Genomic DNA, 17,500 nt, shown 5'->3' with positions numbered 1-17,500 from the left:
AGCAATGCCAGTGCACTATTTTCCACTAATAGCGCTGCCAGTGCACTATTTTCACCTAATTGCGCTGCCAGTGCACTATTTTCCCCTAATAGCAATGCCAGTGCACTATTTTCACCTAATTGCGCTGCCAGTGCACTATTTTCCCCTAATAGCAATGCCAGTGCACTATTTTCACCTAATTGCGCTGCCAGTGCACTATTTTCACCTAATGGCAATGCGGGTGCACTGTTTTCTTGGGCATAAGAACTTTTGCTTAATTCCACAAGTTCTCCTGTCTAACCGAAGCACTGGTTCGTTCAACAACCAGCAGAAACGAACACGCAAAACCTGTGTTCGCACTGGGATGAGACACACCAGGGTTTTTTTTTTCTGTTCCCACAGCTGAAGACAGTATTTGGCGGTGTGTCTCTGTTTCTGATAACCATTATCACGCCATTATAGTAACTGTATTACTGCTCAGCCTGGAACCCAGTGCTGCTGTCGTCACGCCCAGTTTTGTTCTAACTTTTCTGGAGGCTGAAATTTGCTGTGTCCTTCAGTTACTCTGCACTGAGCCTTGGATATCTCATCTTTGGCTTTGAGGTTTCCCTCTCTTTCATTTAGGGCCTTACTGAGGGAATTCGACCTTAATCGGTCCTGCCGTCTGTAATCCGAGGGATTAAACTGCTTTTCGGGCCTTCAGCAACCTTTAATCTTTCAAAACAGTGACTAACAGAAATTTGTGAGGTAGATGCCACAGCTATGCTTTTTCTACTTTTAACCTGTGACGTGTGAGGAGTCACAGAAAGAGAGAGAGGAGAGAGAGAGAGCGAGAGAGAGAGAGAGAGAGAGAGAGATTAAAGTATGTACCCTTAGTGTTGAAAGATTAGACAAAGTCAGTGGTGAGCTCATCAATCTCATCATTAGTGAAGAGGTAATACATCATCACATGATGTCATCAGTCCTTCATTCACTGATTCGTGAGTGTTTTACTGACCTCTCTCTCTCTCTCTCTCTCTCTCTCTCTCCTCCACTCCTGTTTTCCGGTTTCCAGATCCAATACCAGTTCGGATGCCGCCTCCCTTCATGAGACTCCCTCCGCCCCAGCCTCCACCCTCTCTCTCTCCACGCCCTCTCTGGCCCCGCCCTCTCCCGCCCCGTCCCCAGCCCCCGCTTTTCTCCGCCCCCGGCCAGCTGGACCTCAGTCTCGCGCCAAGCGTCTCTCCCACCTGTTCCTGCGGGGGCGCTCTAACAGCGACCGCGACAAAGCGGTAGGTGAACGGGAGAGGGAGGTGTGGTCGCACGCGGCCGCGCCCTCCTCACATCACTACCTGCCTCCGGCCTCCAGCTCCGCCCCCGGACTTATTAAGATATACGGAGATGCTCTCTCGAGCGGCGCTAATTATCGTAGCCTGCTCGCTAACATTAACTGCACCGCCAGGCAGCTCATCACCCAGGTCATCACTCGGTACACGGAGAGAGAAAGAGAGAACGAGAATGATGACACAGGTGAGTGAGACAGGATTTGCTTCCTGTATTAATAGCCAAAGGGATTATGGGTATTGTCATTTAAAGGGCTGATTTGTTGACACGGATTATGTAACTGACTGCTAATGCTAGTGTTAGCATGCCACTCTGTCGTACAACTTTTAACACAGCCTCCCATTTTTACCCATTTTTAGCAAACTGGTTTCATACTTATGTTCCTCTAACCGTGGAACTGCTTTGAGCCAAAAAAAAAAAAAAAAAATTCAATGTTTAATTTTTAAAGCCTTTTTTTGTCACTCCATCTGATGTCAGCTGACAACACAGACGTCTGCCATGACCTGCTGATCAGAAGACAGTAATTGAATTCCTTTAATCAGTGGTGCATGAAAAATAAAGTTGGATCCTATTTATACATATTTAGGCTCACACGGATCTTACTTATAAAACATGCAGGGAGCTGGTCAGGCAGTTTTTTGTGGCGAACGGGGAGAGCGGACCTTTGTCTGTCTGAAAGTGTGCTTTTGTCTTGAGCTGAGGTAAGCGACTATAAAAACAAAAGGGCCCATCATCCTCACGCATGCCTCTGATTTCCTCTTCACCTGCTCAGCCCTCCAGAAACATTCCCCCGAGGACTTCCTGTTGTGCGATGTCATCGGAAAGCCCGTCCAGCGGCCGGACGGAGCCGTCCAATGGCAGATGGAGTGTCGGAGGGGCGTGGCCGCCTGGGAATGCCCCTTGCTGTTGGTGGACATGTGGCGGCCGAAAGACGGTTTCGAGCGACGTTTCGAGATCCAGAGACGGGACGACTACGAAAGGGAGGAGCGAGAGCGAGAGAAGGAGAGGGAGAGGGATGGAGAGAACTATCAGGGTGAGAGAGAAAAAGCCTCGACAGGGTTAGGGAGAAAAAGCCTCGGCGGGGTTAGGGAGAGTGCAGCGGCGAACGCCTGTTCGAACGCAGAACCAGCTCCGTCACTGAATGGGTTCCAGCAGGACCAGTGTCTGAATTCAACTAGAGCAGAACTAACTAAACAGTCGAGGATTAACCGACGGGGCTGGAAAAGTTGATGATGAGGGGCACTGTATCTCAGGTTCCTCAGAATAAAAAAAAAGAGCAAGCTCTCTATGATCCTAACAAAAGAATAGTTTTATCCATCAACAAGGAGCTGATCCAAGATCAGTGCTCCTACACCGAGAGCCTTTATATGCATGTGGAGCCAGTTGACTGCTGTCAAAACATCTCCTATTCAGAATGTGTATGAGAGCGTTAACGCCGATTTTTGATGCTCTGTGTACAAAATTTTACGACGCACCTAGAATGGAACATCACGTATGAGGATGTGTGTGTGTGTGTGTGGACCGATGAAATGCCAAAAAAGGTTTTTTTTTCAGTCTTTACAAATAACCATTAACGGGGGGGGCTCCGCCCACCTCCTTCCACACACTGTTTGTCTTTTTACTGCATTTATAAAAGTGATGTTTTCATTTAGCGATCATATGACAGTGGTTGAGTAACAGCGGTAACGGAATGTTGTTGTCACGGCGACAGGGGTGCGATGGAGGCGTAACCGCATGGCCTCCGGGGGCGGGCCCGAAGGGGAACGAGGTCATCGGGGGCGAAACACAGAACTGAGGAGGAGCATCAGCGACATGAACCTGAGTCTAAGACGTCGCCAAGGAAACCACGCCGGCAACGACCCTCGTCGGGGCGGCAACGCCCCCAACAACGGAGGGCCCCAAGACAGGAAGAACATCGTGAGCATGATAGCCACAGACCATGGAGAGGTGAGACAGAGAAGAGAGGTGAGACAGAGAAGAGAGGAGAGACAGAGAAGAGAGGTGAGACAGAGAAGAGAGGTGAGACAGAGAAACAGTGGGAAGGAGAGGGAGAGAAGATAGTGTGTAACACAGAGAGGGAGAGAGAGAGATAGAGAGAGACAGAGAGGATATATATATATATATATATAGAGAGAGAGAGAGAGAGAGAGAGGGAGAGAGAGAGAGTATCTCTTCAAGTGTTTATTTTTACTTGCTGTTAAGTTGTTTTTTTCTTCTTATCGAGGTCATGGGGTCAAAAGTCAGCGGCGAAACAGACAGGCGCACCAGGGGAGGTGGGGAGGAGAAGGACATGTCAGCCTGTGACCTGGAAGTGATGTCACAGAGCCTCATCCTCCCACCTACGGACTGCCCGTACTTCCTGTTGCTGCAGGGCTACGACCAGAGCAAGGCTAGACCTGCGCTAGCGACACTATCAACACCGCTAACACATGACATCACACCCGCATCGCGGCTAATCTTCACATACCATCAAAGGCTCTTTCCATTTCTTTTTTTGCTTTTTTTTATAGAGAGGCTATCCAAAGCCAACAAAACATCCAAACAGAGATTCATAAGGGTCTGACAATACAGACACACAGAACACACAATGGTCTCACAGAGAGGCAGTAACCACAGCAACCCTCAAACACAATGAGGTCACACATGACCCCATTGTCCAAGATCTGTAACACACTTCATCTGTTATCTCTGGCATTCTGTCCGCTGCACAAACTTAGGGCCGATGAATGATAGCGTCTCAACCGCAGCTCTGCAAGATAACTCTCCTTTTTTCCGACCTCTTCCTTTCTTTCTTTCTTTCTTTCTTTCTTTCTCACTCTCATTTTTTTCTTTTCTATAGGACTTTGTTTTGTACATCATGGCCGGACACACGCACGTTTTCGGCCGGAAGCCGACCTTTCGTGAACGGGAGAAGGACAGAGAGAGGGAGAGGAAAGGGAAGAGGCCCCTGAAAGTGGACGCTTTCCTCTCGGGCCCAGACCTCCTCGTTCGTCACCTCCTGGTCAGGAGAGATTCCGCTGTTCCCGACCAACCTCGCGGTCAAGGTACTCGCGTCCCGGCGGCCGGGGGCCTAACACGCCAATCAGCACGACTCCTCCCTCCGTCACGACTCCATCACATCCACCAACACACACCGCCACAATCTCACCCCTCATTCCAAACCACAGAAAGCATGCCACTGAGGATTAGAGGGCAGACACTCGACAGACTTTTTATAGACAATAAGGGTTATATTTCATTTTCGCTGTCAGTGGGTGCTGCAGCGCTGCTGAAACAGATTTCTAAAGTCAGCCTCGAAGAGAGTTTTCAAAAGTTATTAATAGCATCAAAATGGCATGCTTGGGGATTTAGTGTCTACATGCAAACAAACACAGGAGGAGCTGAAATAAATACAAACAAACAAACAAATAAACAAACATAAAACAGAAGTGGGATGAAAGCCAGAGTTGTGACTGTAGATGTAAAATCACAGTCTTTGCAGTGGGATATTCTGGAGTGAGAAGCAATGCTAAGTGTAGAGAACAGTAACTGTGAAACTTAGTTGTCTCATTTTAACCCCTGCGTGCATATTCTCAATTGTATCAGAAGTGAAATACTGTAGCTATTACAGTCATGCATTGCGTTAATAGAATAGAATCCCAATGCCATCTTTACACTCCAGTGAGAAAACACACACACATCAGACGCAGGAGCAGTGGGCAGCATTTCTGTGCACCCGGGGAGCGTTGGGGTTAAGTGCCTTGCCCAAGGGCACACAGCCGTAAATGTAGGTCCCGGGAATTGAACCGACGACCCTTCGGCCATAAGCCTGGTTTTCTAGCCTCTAGTTCACAGCTGCCCAAAAGAAATTAACCACCGACGAGGATGGGATTCGAACCCACGCATGCAGAGCACAATGGATTAGCAGTCCATCGCCTTAACCACTCGGCCACCTCGTCACGCCACTTGTCAACCTCGTCACATATTGTATTGCTCTAAAGTCTAGCACGGATCTATAAACGCATCGTTTGCTCTGTTCCATTTCTTTCTCTCTCTCTCTCTTTCTCTTTTTCCTTAGCTCTAGTGCGCCCCTTTAGGGGTGGAGCCGTCACCCATAACGGCACCCCCCTGTACAGGGAGGCTGTGCTAAAACCTGGTGACCTTTTAGGCCTTGGGGCTCACTTCCTCTTCCTGTACCGTGACCCTCGTGTGACCCCTACCCCTCCCCCGGCCCTGTCGCTGCCGTGGCAGGCCGACACATCCACTTCCTGTGGCTCTGGAGCGATGGCGGACCGACAAGAGGCTCTGAGACAGTATCTGGGCTCTACAGAGGCACTGCTGAAATTTCAACCAAGACACGCTGATGTCCTACTACAGGTAAACGCCGCCGCAGGTACACAACAGAATTACAGGTAAACACACGAATACAGCATCAGGCGAATGCTGACAGGTAAATACTGCTACAGGTAACACATTACTACGGGTAAAACGTTGCGACAGGTAAAACACTGCTACGGGTAAATACTGCTACAGGTAACACACTGCTACAGATAACACACTGCTACAGGTAAATACTGCTACAGGTAACACACTGCTACAGGTAAAACACTGCTACAGGTAAATACTGCTACAGGTAACACACTGCTACAGGTAAATACTGCTACAGGTAACACACTACTACAGGTAGCACATTACTACAGGTAAAACGTTGCTACAGGTAAAACACTGCTACAGGTAAACACACTGCTACAGGTAAAACACTGCTACAGGTAAATACTGCTACAGGTAACACACTGCTACAGGTAACACACTGCTACAGGTAAATACTACTACAGGTAACACACTGCTACAGGTAAATACTGCTACAGGTAACACATTGCTACAGGTAAAACACTACTACAGGTAAATCCTGCTGCGGAGAAACACTGATACAAGCCAAAGATTGGTACTGCAGGGAAACACTGACAGACTGATACTGCCACGGTTTGTTTCTTAAATTTCTGTCATTAATGCTTTTTCTCTCTCTCTATCTGTATAAAGGAAATCATATCAAAGAACTCAACTCCGGATTCTGGGGGTGGAGCCTTGGCGCCTGCCTATCTCCTGTCCTTGATGATTGATTATGCCTCCAAACACCTGGACCCTGCCCTCACACCTCAACTGCTGTTAAAGTCGGCCAATCACATCAAGGCGATTGTGTGGGTGAGTTCAAACGATTAATCCGTATCACGGGATAGAGCATCCTCCAACTGAACTGAAATGTGATAATGAAGACAGTCAGTAACACTTTCTATGGAAGCTGTGTCCAGAATCAGAATTGCTACGACCGTATTACGGTCATTATTAACCCTGTGGTTGGACAATGAATCCAGAGCCCAGAGAGAGGTCACGTCAGTTCCCTGCAAATGTGCCTTCGAACAAGGCAGAAAGCAACAAGGCTGCCTCCTGTAACCTGCAACCTCTGACCCAGAAACCATTAAGTTGTCCTTTATAAGTGCCCTGACTGGAAGAGTAAACGTGTTATGTGTGTTATTATTGGCCATAAAAACGATATTTTTCTTAGGGGTTCACTCACCGTTGTTTGTGCTTACGACGTCGAGGAATTGTTTATAGTGAGTAATTCAGAACAAAACATTAGCGCCGTTGTCTCTGACGTTGCTGGAATGTACTTTTTTTTTTTCGCTGGCAACGTTGTGCAACTGGGAAGACGGAAGGAGAAAAGTGATAAAAATGCCCAGTGTAAACAAAACAGAGTTCAGTCCGGGGTGTACGAGCCGCACGAAAGAGCAACACAAATTTATATTACGCAAAAAAATCCGGCCTTCCCACACTGAGCGGCTGTTGTGAAAATCTGGGCTCTTTGCTAGTGCCGTACGAATCCTGGATGGAAGCTGCGCTTGAGGTTAGCCAGCTGCACACACAGATGGGCTTTCATTGGAACCACAACCAGAATTTGTAAACAGACGTTGACTGATGTCATTTCCACCCGTTTGGAAAATGTGCTGTCATTGTCCGGACCCATCAGCCAAACATTCCCACCCAATCGTTCATCCGAGTCTGCCCTAATCTCTCTCTCTCTCTCTCTCTTTCTTTTTCAGGAAAACATTAAAGAATTTGGTGACAAACACCCCACACAAAAGTAAGACGTTTTACCTTGCTCACAGTTGCACTTGGGGAATTTCCCAAGTTTTTGAATGTGTTTCATGTCTCTGAGTTTGTCACAGGCTTGCCATGACTTACCAACCAAAGGGTAACACACTTCTGCGGTGCTAAAAGCAAACATTTTTCAAAACGTGCAAAGATTTTATTCATTTTTTTGGTAAAAGCTGGACGTTACCTACTCTATCAGGTGCTCTAAAGCAAAATAAATGTAAAGAACTTTCTGAGTCGGCCCTGATAGTATGGGAGACATATGTAACTTCAAGAGACCCCCGCAGAACCTTAAGTGTTGCTAGGAATACATCACCTTTTCACGCTGCTTTTTTAAATATATATTTATAGCATGTTAATATATGTGGCCAGTCTCGCTTTGTGAATATACAATGCAGTTACAAAACGTTTTTTGAATTAAAGGACGATTTTGATTTTGTGTGGATGGATTTTTGCCCCAGTTCGACAGACGCCGAGGGTGAAGTTACAATGCCTAGCGTGCAGAAGCTCTCTGCCGACCTTCGACCCCTCATGTTCTGGATGTCGAACGCCACCGAGCTCCTCAACTTCTTCCAGGTCAAAGTTGAAGCCATGGAAAAAGAGTGGGAGTTTGAAGGTGAGAGTGCATGCGAGCTATCCATTTTCCACCGAGTTTAGATCACTCTGCAGTGATTTGTTTAAAATCAAAGTGTCCAAATACATAAAGAAGACAAAACGATATTTACATAACATGCTGAGTTTCCAACAGACCAGTTTCCTTTGTGTGTATTATTACCGTCATTCCTTTGATTACACTATGTGATGTGGCTCCCTCATTACATCTGATTAGCCAAAGCAAACAGTCCTTCACGAATATCCCCAGAAAAAGCGTTCAGAGAACATAAAAAACATAACAAAAACAAAAAGGAAAGGAAAGAGAAGTACTCTGGTATATCTTGTTACACTTATTTGGGCTACAGATTGTGGAAAACGGCGTGTGCACGGGTCAGATTTTTCAGGGAGAACCTCCATCAGCGCTGCAATGTTTACAAATATTCTCCACCTCTGACCCATGCAAACAGTCCCAAGAAGTGTCTTCAGATCAGAGAACTATGACTAAACAATAGGACGGTTTACACAACGCGCGAGGGTCGCGCGTTAGACGTCAGCACTCGTATTACGTCAGGACTCCGGTGTGTCACACATCCTTATGTAAAACAAACAGCGTGGAAAAAAACAACATGCGGTTTGCTCTTTCAACTTTAGCATAACAAAGCAAATTTGTGTATTGAAGCATCATAAAAGGTAAACCTCGCTGTATCAGATGTGCCATGACGGAGAAACACCTCTCTGCAGATCAGTGGAAAGTCCTCTGCCCAGAACTGATCTCTGCAGGACACCATTCATCATATTTCAGTTTGAAAATCAAAAATCAAAAAATATAGTAACACTGAGTAACTGAATTCACTCTTCACAAACCAGAGGTCCTTGGAGCGACACCTGATGGAAAAGTCAATGACTTACATCGTTACCAAGGCTTTGAGTTTGCTTTACAAAGTGAAAATGACCACACGGCATCCTGCAAGGTTCAAATCTCGGCACCTTTGCTTTTAACATTTTACCATATGAAGCGCTTTAAAGTGGTTTTCTGATAGTCTGAAAGAGGCTTCACTGGAAAGAGTTACCACGTCCGGCTACACCTTTTAATCACCTGTTTGTCATGTTCTTCTGTCGCCGTAGCGCCCGGAGACCCTGTGCTCTCAGCCGACATGGACACTTGCTCCGAGGCCCTGGCACAGCTTGATGATGTCATCATGCACACCTTCCAGCAGTGTGTATATCACCTGACTAAGGTTAGCCAATGAGAAATGAGGAAGTGATGTGTTTGTGTTAGCATCTGTAATTAACACAGGAGTTCCAGATACAGGTTCCACACCAAAGCAGAGTGCGAATTATACAGTGACAATCGGGGGGGGGGGGGGTCAACTTTTTCTTCAGGGCTATATAACATAAGATATATAAATGTTTCAACCTCCCCCCCCAACTGTTGTTTCTTAACTCAAATCCACCCCGTAATTTGAACCATGCACCAAAGTGATTTCTATCCCAGGTCTTTACTCAGGTGTTCATTCTACAGAAACTGTTTGAAGTTTTGGAGGAAATGAAAAGCTGAGTAAATGTAACATTACTGAGCATCTCATTTCACTGCTTTTATGTTATAAACTCAACGCAATATCAGGAATCAAACGTTGAGTCAACTCGTGCCCAAAAGTTGACTATCTGATTTTAAACTCATTTCAGTTAATGTTAACACTGAGATGAAACGATGAACTAATGAGTTAAGACACTCTGTGTTGCTTCCTCTTCTCTCTCTCTCTCTCTCTCTCTCTCTCTCTCTCTCAGACACTGTATTCTCTCCTTCCCGCTCTTCTCGACACTAACCCCTTCTCGAACGAGGTCAAGAAGAAGAAAGAGAAAACGCAGGAGAAAGGAGAGGGCGAGAGAGAGACAGGAGAGGAGGAGGAGGAGGAGGAGGAGGAGGATGACGTGTCCACTCTTCCTCCCACCGTGGCGGGTTTGGTCGAAGTTTATCGCTGCTCCTTGCAGCTGTCCCGCGACGCCTGCCTGTCCCCTCCTCTCACGTCTCAAACCTTCAGCTACCTCTTTTTTTTCACCAACACTTCGCTTCTGAACACCCTTCTGGAGAGAGGTGAGAGGCGTCTGCATCGAAGCCGAGCTGTCTGTCTGGCTCCTGTGACAAACAGACACACACACACACACACATGCGCGCGAGTCTTACTGCGACTGCAGCTGGCCGAAACCGACGCCCCTGTTTTTCATCCCACTCTAAATACCTGTGGTTTCCAACGCTCGAGTTGTGATCTTTGATTTGGCCGAGTAAATTCTAGAAACGACTTACGATGACACGCTGACTGTTTAGCTGATTGATCGGTCGATCGATCCGTGTTATGGAAACCGATCCCGCCATCTGGTGCGAGTGAATAAGGAACAAAGGGCCAATAAGGTTCAGTGAGCAAAATACATGGCATTAAAAATCTTGGGGATCAAGGGGTTGCGTTGACCACGCAGAACAGTGTGAAAAGAAAACAGAGGCTGAGAATGTGGTGTTTGTACACACCAGCAGTGTTGACAGAAATCAGGCTAAAATGGCTCATTTCTGGCTGTTTGACACCTCTCTCTTCAGACCACAGCAGAATATATCAAAGAAGTGATATTAAAAAAAAAAAAAAAACCCTTCATATTCAGTGTAAGTGTTGGTCTTCTGCGACAGCAGCTATCTAACTGCATCTGTTTAAGGCCGTTTTCGTTTTCAGTGTGTAAGTCAGTGAGGCACTGGGGTTAAAATAACGTCTGTCAATCTTCTTCGCCTGACAGATGCTTTGTTCTGCTGGTCCCGGGCGGTTCAGATCCGTACTAACCTGGACTTGGTTCTGGACTGGTTACAAGGAGCTGGGCTCGGTGACATAGCCTCAGAATTCCTGAAGAAGCTGTCAGTCACAGTCAACTTCCTGTGCATCCCCAAGACCCGCCTCATTCAGGTGCGTCCATGACAACTTCCTGTTTGTCCCCAAGCCCCCCCCCCCCCCCCCCCCCATTCAGGAACGCTAACGAGACCCCATTTATTTCAACCATGACGTTCAGTCGTATGACATGAGTTGTTGTCTTTATTCATAAGAACACACCTATTCTGTCAATTTGATAACATAATACATAATATGTCTCTTCGTTCTTGTTGATATAACCGTTGTCTTAATTTTTCAATCATTTTCACTCTCTCCTGTCAGTCATCCTGGTCAAGCCTACAAGAGGACCACCCCCTGTTAAGCCCCGCCCAGCTCCATCACCTTCTGACCCATTACAAGCTGGGACCAGCCAGAGCCCCGCCCTCTTCTTGGGCCCCACCCCCTGGTACAGAACTAGGTGGAGGTGAGTGACCGCCAGGTTGGGATGTTCTCCATTGCCATTCTCATAAATGATGCTTGGCAGGAAGGTGTTTGTTCTCCATCCTTCATCTATGTCATATATTTTCCCTTTACTTTTTGTACCAGGGGCTTTATCAAGAATGCTAAACACGCCAGTTATTTGTGTTTTTCTTTCTCTTCGGTCACACAGATATTTTTGAGAGCTTCCTGGACCACCCACCTTTAATCCTACCCAATGAGACGCCTCGTCTGGATCTCACTGAGCCAATCCCTAGCCCCGAGCTCCAGAAGGAGGTCACTCGTCTGCGGACTTTCCTGTGGGGGATGGACCAAGATGAACTGCCAGCCAATCAGAGGACTAGACTGTAGCTTTGAGCTGATCCGTGCAACTTTGATTTCGAAGACCGTCCGAACGTCATTCGATTGCTCTATCATAAACAGATACGTTAAAATAACAGTTACCGTCAGTGTGATATCATTATAATGTGAAGTGTTAGCACTAAAGCACTCAGCCAGAGTATTCCCAAGAAACAGCAACTGCTAAAAACATTTGACTGCTCCAAAGAAATGTCAAATACTAAAGATTCTCTTCTACAACTTTTGCAGCGTTGTGCAAGTCTGAGAAATATGCAAGAGGAGGGGATTATGGGATGTGGGTATCCATTGCCTGGTTGCAATAGCTATCCTTGATGATAACAGACTGGCTCAGCAAAATATTTTTGACAGCCAGTTATATATTGCCAATCTAGATATCTTGTGAAGCACTGGGTGTGTGGTGCTAATTTGTTTGGTTGAGTGTCGAGTATACAGAACACTCTACTGCGTTCGTGTATGAATTAATCAGTTATAACACTACACAGAAGTTTATATCACATACAAAAACATACAAAAAAGTGTTAAAAACCATGTTAACTGATGCCATATTTTAATTCATTCGTACTACACTGTTCTACTGTATTGTATGTTCATCCATTAATAAACTTATGTGTTATGAATACTCACAATAATACGTCACTAGTTGTCAGTTAGACGGAGTTTTGTGACCGTTATGAACCGTTAAATCCGTGTTGAATCCAAACTGCAGCGTTGTTGAAACTGTCAGAGAAATGTGATTTGTCCTTGTCATATTCTTTATCAACACTAGGTGGCGGTTTCGTATATACAACACATGTGTACAGCCCATTACTCTTTGGCTTAAGGGCCCCTTATCAGCCCTAATATTAGTTTAATTTCACCGTTTAAGTTTGTTAGAGTTACCTCTTTTTATAGATATAACAACTGCACTGAAACATAGCCTACTAAATCTACTTTGCTAAATTCCAACGCTTATCAGAAAAAGCTATTTACACCAACTGAGTGAAAAATACAGTAATAACGCACATGGCGAGAGAGAGTGGGAGAGTGAGCGAGTTTATATAAGCGCACTACATGTTTAATTCTGTTAGACTTAAATTTCAGCCAGGTCGGTCCCCTCATAAACAGTGGGTCAGTTTAAATCAACCAACTACAGTCATTCTTACATAAATAAGTGAAAGCGAAGTTTGGTTTGTTTGTTTTTTTTCCAAGCGCTCTGTGAAAACTAAACTTTGACGCACAAATGTTAAAAGGAATTCTGCGGAGGCTGACATGGGACAGTCTAGTTAGGAGAACTCTTATTCCCCCTACCTTTTCATTCTCCAAGGTAAAACCTCCCTTCATTCCTTAGGTGTTCAAAAGTGACTTTCCATATCAAAATGGTGTATCACCAGTCAAAGACGAACCCTACCTCACTCGAACAACGACAGGAATGTCGGTATCTTGATAACGGAGAATGACTTCATTTTCTTTACGCTAAGACAACATCTTGTCTGTTGTGTTATGACGGTAAAAACTTGTCGTTGCTGAGAGAACTGTTTACAAAAGACCATATTTTCTTTCCGATAAACAGCCTAATCGCTCCAAAGATGGGACGGGGGGAAATTAACAATTATCGTTGTGCTTTTGACCTCAGTGAAAACACATGTCACACGAGGAGGCCGTGAAACAGAGAGAAAGAGAGAGAGAGAGAGAGAGAGAGAGAGAGAGAGAGAGAGAGAGAGAGAGAGAGAGAGAGTCTGCCAAGTAGCGGTTATTTGTGTGTCTGTCTGAGAACATTAGCTTTGAAAAAAAAAATTCCCATGACACTAACTGACGTCCACAATTGTTGTCGAACTGTTTTTCCTTCCTTACGTTTTGACCGGTCGCCAAAATATCCGTCTCTTCCGGTCAGCGGCTTTCGCGCTTTTACGGTAAGGAGGCTGTGCGATCTCGTGAGAGCCGGTCTTACATCATTCTGGACTTTAATTCGGTAAGCTCGTGCCCCCCCGAGCTCCATATCTTAAAAAGTCTAAATGCATGCCGTGTCACCGACGTCAAATCCGTTTGTAGAAAACGTGAGTCATCGTTTTTGTGTCCTGTTGCGGTCGGACTTTAATAAATTAACTGACTGTGCGATTTCTGATTTGAAATTCGGTGCGGTTAGTATGAGTGAGAGTGGCCCACGGCTGTTTGGGTCGTGTCATCGATTCATCATAGCGGGGAAAGATTATTTTCAGATGGGAGCAAGAGCGGCCGAGACGGCGGTGAGGTCTAGTGGTCGCACAGTAGCCAAGTAATATCGGCGCTGTCTGATTCGGGGCACTGAGTCGTCAACCCCGTCTGACCTCTCTCTCTCTCTCTCTCCCTCTCTCTCTCTCTTTCTGTGTGTCACACACAGATGTCAATGTAATGGCCACACACACACGCACATGCACACAAGAACATACACCTCCAGGTGCAGGGTCCCACACCTGTTGCAGTGCTTCTCTGTAATTAGGACAACATAATTATTTTTTGGATGGAGGGAGACGGCGACGGGAGAACGAGAGAAAACAATGGGACGCTTATTCTCTCTCTATCACCATCTTTTAAGTAATGATAGATTCTTCCCCTCTTCAAAGGGCAAAGCTCTCCTACAAAACAGCTGAGTCAGGAAACCAAGAGAAGGAGGGTGTGTGTTTTTGTGTGCGTTTGTGTGTGTGTGCGTGTGTTGGTACTGGCATGTGGCTCATACACATAAGGTCTTGCGAACACACACACACACACACACTCGTGTTATTGTATGTATCTGAACATATTGAATGCTGGATTATATTTGTGCATCATAAATTTTTCCATTGTTTGTCGACAGCTGTGGATATGAGTATCCGTCCACTCTCTCTCTCTCTCTCTCTCTTTCTCTCTCTCTCTCTCTCCATGGGCTTTCCCTGGCAGAGCGGTGAAGTACCTGACTGGTCTCGTACCTGGCTGTGTGGATTCTAACAGTGAATGCATTCTCGCTCTGACAGAACTGACACCCATGCCTCACAGCAACAGCTGTGCTCTCACACAGGACTGCGCTTGTTCCTGTCCTCGTTATTAAGACTTTACATAGGTCTGTGTGTTTGTGTCTCTCTCTGTGTGTGTGTGAGCTTGTTTCTGTCCTCGTTATTAAGACTTTACATAGGTCTGTGTGTGTTTGTGTCTCTCCGTGTGTATGTGAACATGTTCCTGTCCTCGTTATTAAGACTTTACATAGGTCTGTGTGTGTGTGTCTCTCTGTGTGTGTGTGAACACGTTTCTGTCCTCGTTATTAAGACTTTACATAGGTCTGTGTGTGTGTCTCTCCGTGTGTGTGTGAGCATGTTTCTGTCCTCATTATTAAGACTTTACATAGGTCTGTGTGTGTGTGTCTCTCCGCGTGTGTGTGCGTCTCTCTGTGTGTGTGTGAGCGCGTTCTGACTGCATTTGTTGTTCCCTCTAATCTGTGTGGGATATTGTAGGAATCGTGTTGACTTATCTGTGTGGGATATTGTAGAAATCGTTTTATGACCACTGGCGCTAATTTGAGTGTCACAAGCGATGACGACGAAAGACGACGGTCCATGTCTCGCCACGCGCACCTGAAGGATCAAAGGTCAAGCGTGTCACTTCCAGTAGCGACGACACGGCCGCGGCGACGGCGTAACGAGGTCGTAACCAGCGCGCGCGCGAATGAACCAGACGGCACGCGCGCTCAAGCGCCTTCCTGTCGTTGTCGTTAGTCTTGTCCCGTTGTCATGACAGCGAACGAGCGGTCGCGACGACCGCGTTTCGCGGGTTACGGCTGGTTGGTGGCCTGCTCGTTTTAGACCCGAGACTAAAGCGTGAGGTTTTTTGCCCCGGTGCCCGGTTCCGTTTTGGGCACTTGGACTTGGACCTGGTCTTTTGCGGCGTGTGGAACAAAGTCCGAGGTTTTGGTAGGCCACGCTGTTTTACAGTGTGTGTGTATCCCTTTTACCACCCCCCCTCCTCGCTCTCCCAAAACCACGTTTTCATCTCTTCTCAGTGCAACATGCTGTTTTCACATAAAATGTCCTCATTACAAGACATAAGTGCATGAAAACAAGCTTTTGGACCGCACCCAGAAATTTGGGGGTTTTGTTGTTGTTGTTGTTGTTGCTGTTGTTGTTTTTTTGCTGTTTGTTTGTTTCTTGTGAGTAAATGAGGAGATGACAGATTTTTGTATTAGGTCCACACCTTCTTCTGGCCCTCGTTTTTTGTTTTTTTGTTTGTTTGTTTGTTTACATTTTCTTCTCCATATGATAAATCTGTCTGTTTGGACAGATACTGTTTTCTTTCAACTTGTAGAGACCTGGTGTTACTCAGTTTGGTCTTTCTCTGAGATTGCTTAATTTGCATGAAACCACAAGAGGATCATGGGAGTTTTAGCCACCACGACCAAATAGCTTAACTTTAGCACCTTGTTCATGCTCTCTCTCTCTTTCTCTCTCTCTCTTTCTCTCTCTCTTTGCACACAGGGCTTTCTGAAAATATCTGAACTTTTATATATATATATATATATATATATATATATATATATATATATCTCTGAACTGAACTCTGAAACACACTCAAACACATTTAATGTGTCCGTTCAAGTTTCCATAAAATCCAATACAAGCAAAACATTTTCCCCCAATCAAAAAACAACAAATGTTTAGTTTGGAAATCACATCAAATCCTTAGAGACGGTGTAGAGGATCTGTGAGCACTGTGTGTGTGTGTGTGTGTGTGTGTGTGTGTGTGTGTGTGCACGCGTTGCCAGCAGACTGTATTAGCGGTGATTCCAGCCACTGCGGTCAGCCGCCTAGAGTTTTCCTACCGTGTGCTGTGGGGGAATCTGTGTGCGTGTGTGTGTGTGTGTGTGTGTGTGTGTTTGGGGTTAGACTCCGGCCGAGAGAAACACCCAGGCGCTCTCGCGGGACAGATTCACTCTCTCCTGCGTCCTGGGCGATGATGTCATCACCTCCCGGCCGTTATAAAAGAGCTCTGTGAGGTCATCACTGCCCGCCACCGGGGCCCGAGTGAGGTTACCGAGGTTACCGACCTCTAAAACCCCAGAGAGACAGAGAGAGAGAGAGAGACAGAGAGAGAGAGAGAGAGAGAGAGAGAGAGACAGAGAGAGAGAGAGACAGACAGAGAGAGAGAGACAGAAACAGACAGAGAGAGAGACAGACAGAGAGAGAGAGACAGAGACAGACAGAGAGAGAGAGACAGAGAGAGAGAGAGACAGACAGAGAGACAGAGAGAGAGAGAGACAGAGAGAGACATACACTTTCTACGGTTGTTTCTAGCATTCTTTACCTCCTCTCTGCAGCTCTGTCTCTCTCTCTCTCTCTCTTTCTCTCTGTCTTCTTCACTCTCTGACACACACACACACACACACACTCTCTCCCGCTGACAAGACACAGTTTGACACAACTTATTGTTTAGTTTTGTTATGTTTTGTTTTGATGGTGTTGTTTTGCTCCCGAAGCCTCATTTGATATGTTTGTTTCTGCAGTGCAGCACATAGCCTTTCATTTCATAGCCTCACATCTCTTTACAAAACACCTTCTAGAGAGAACCCCACCCCACCTTGCCACTCTCTTTTCCCTTTTTCATCTGGTTTTTTTTCTCTCTCTCTCTCTCTCTCTCTCTCTCTCTCGGTTTTGTCCGCTCCGAATCCCTTTGCTCTGGTTTGGGGTTTGGTGGGCTTTTCCAACATACCAACCACCCCCACACCCCCTCCTCCCCCACCTCCTCCACCCCCCCCACCCCTCTGCGCTTCTCCTGTTTTCTTCCATCAC

The 17,500-nt window shown here is 46.1% G+C and overlaps 1 protein-coding gene and 1 non-coding gene across 2 annotated transcripts in view; one reads left to right on the top strand and one right to left on the bottom strand.

Annotated features, from left to right (window-relative positions):
* rasip1 (Ras interacting protein 1) overlaps nucleotides 1–12,337 on the top strand; it is a 16,484-nt gene extending 4,147 nt beyond the window's left edge. Inside the window, exons 3-16 of the mRNA XM_030783476.1 lie at nucleotides 1,034–1,488; nucleotides 2,075–2,335; nucleotides 3,014–3,249; nucleotides 3,527–3,691; nucleotides 4,142–4,346; nucleotides 5,360–5,658; nucleotides 6,322–6,483; nucleotides 7,380–7,420; nucleotides 7,893–8,047; nucleotides 9,151–9,263; nucleotides 9,814–10,120; nucleotides 10,807–10,970; nucleotides 11,217–11,358; nucleotides 11,545–12,337. Of these exons, the coding sequence (XP_030639336.1) occupies nucleotides 1,034–1,488; nucleotides 2,075–2,335; nucleotides 3,014–3,249; nucleotides 3,527–3,691; nucleotides 4,142–4,346; nucleotides 5,360–5,658; nucleotides 6,322–6,483; nucleotides 7,380–7,420; nucleotides 7,893–8,047; nucleotides 9,151–9,263; nucleotides 9,814–10,120; nucleotides 10,807–10,970; nucleotides 11,217–11,358; nucleotides 11,545–11,723 (2,884 nt within the window). The 3' untranslated portion in view covers nucleotides 11,724–12,337. The remainder of the gene's footprint in view (nucleotides 1–1,033; nucleotides 1,489–2,074; nucleotides 2,336–3,013; nucleotides 3,250–3,526; nucleotides 3,692–4,141; nucleotides 4,347–5,359; nucleotides 5,659–6,321; nucleotides 6,484–7,379; nucleotides 7,421–7,892; nucleotides 8,048–9,150; nucleotides 9,264–9,813; nucleotides 10,121–10,806; nucleotides 10,971–11,216; nucleotides 11,359–11,544) is intronic.
* Nucleotides 5,159–5,240, bottom strand: trnas-gcu (transfer RNA serine (anticodon GCU)). Its single transcript has one exon. It is a non-coding gene; the product is annotated as a tRNA-Ser (tRNA).
* Nucleotides 12,338–17,500: the final 5,163 nt, after the last annotated feature.

Source organism: Chanos chanos, chromosome 9 (assembly GCF_902362185.1).
Source record: "Chanos chanos chromosome 9, fChaCha1.1, whole genome shotgun sequence".
NCBI classification, from domain to species: domain Eukaryota; kingdom Metazoa; phylum Chordata; class Actinopteri; order Gonorynchiformes; family Chanidae; genus Chanos; species Chanos chanos.
This window is presented reverse-complemented; position numbering and strand designations above follow the sequence as displayed.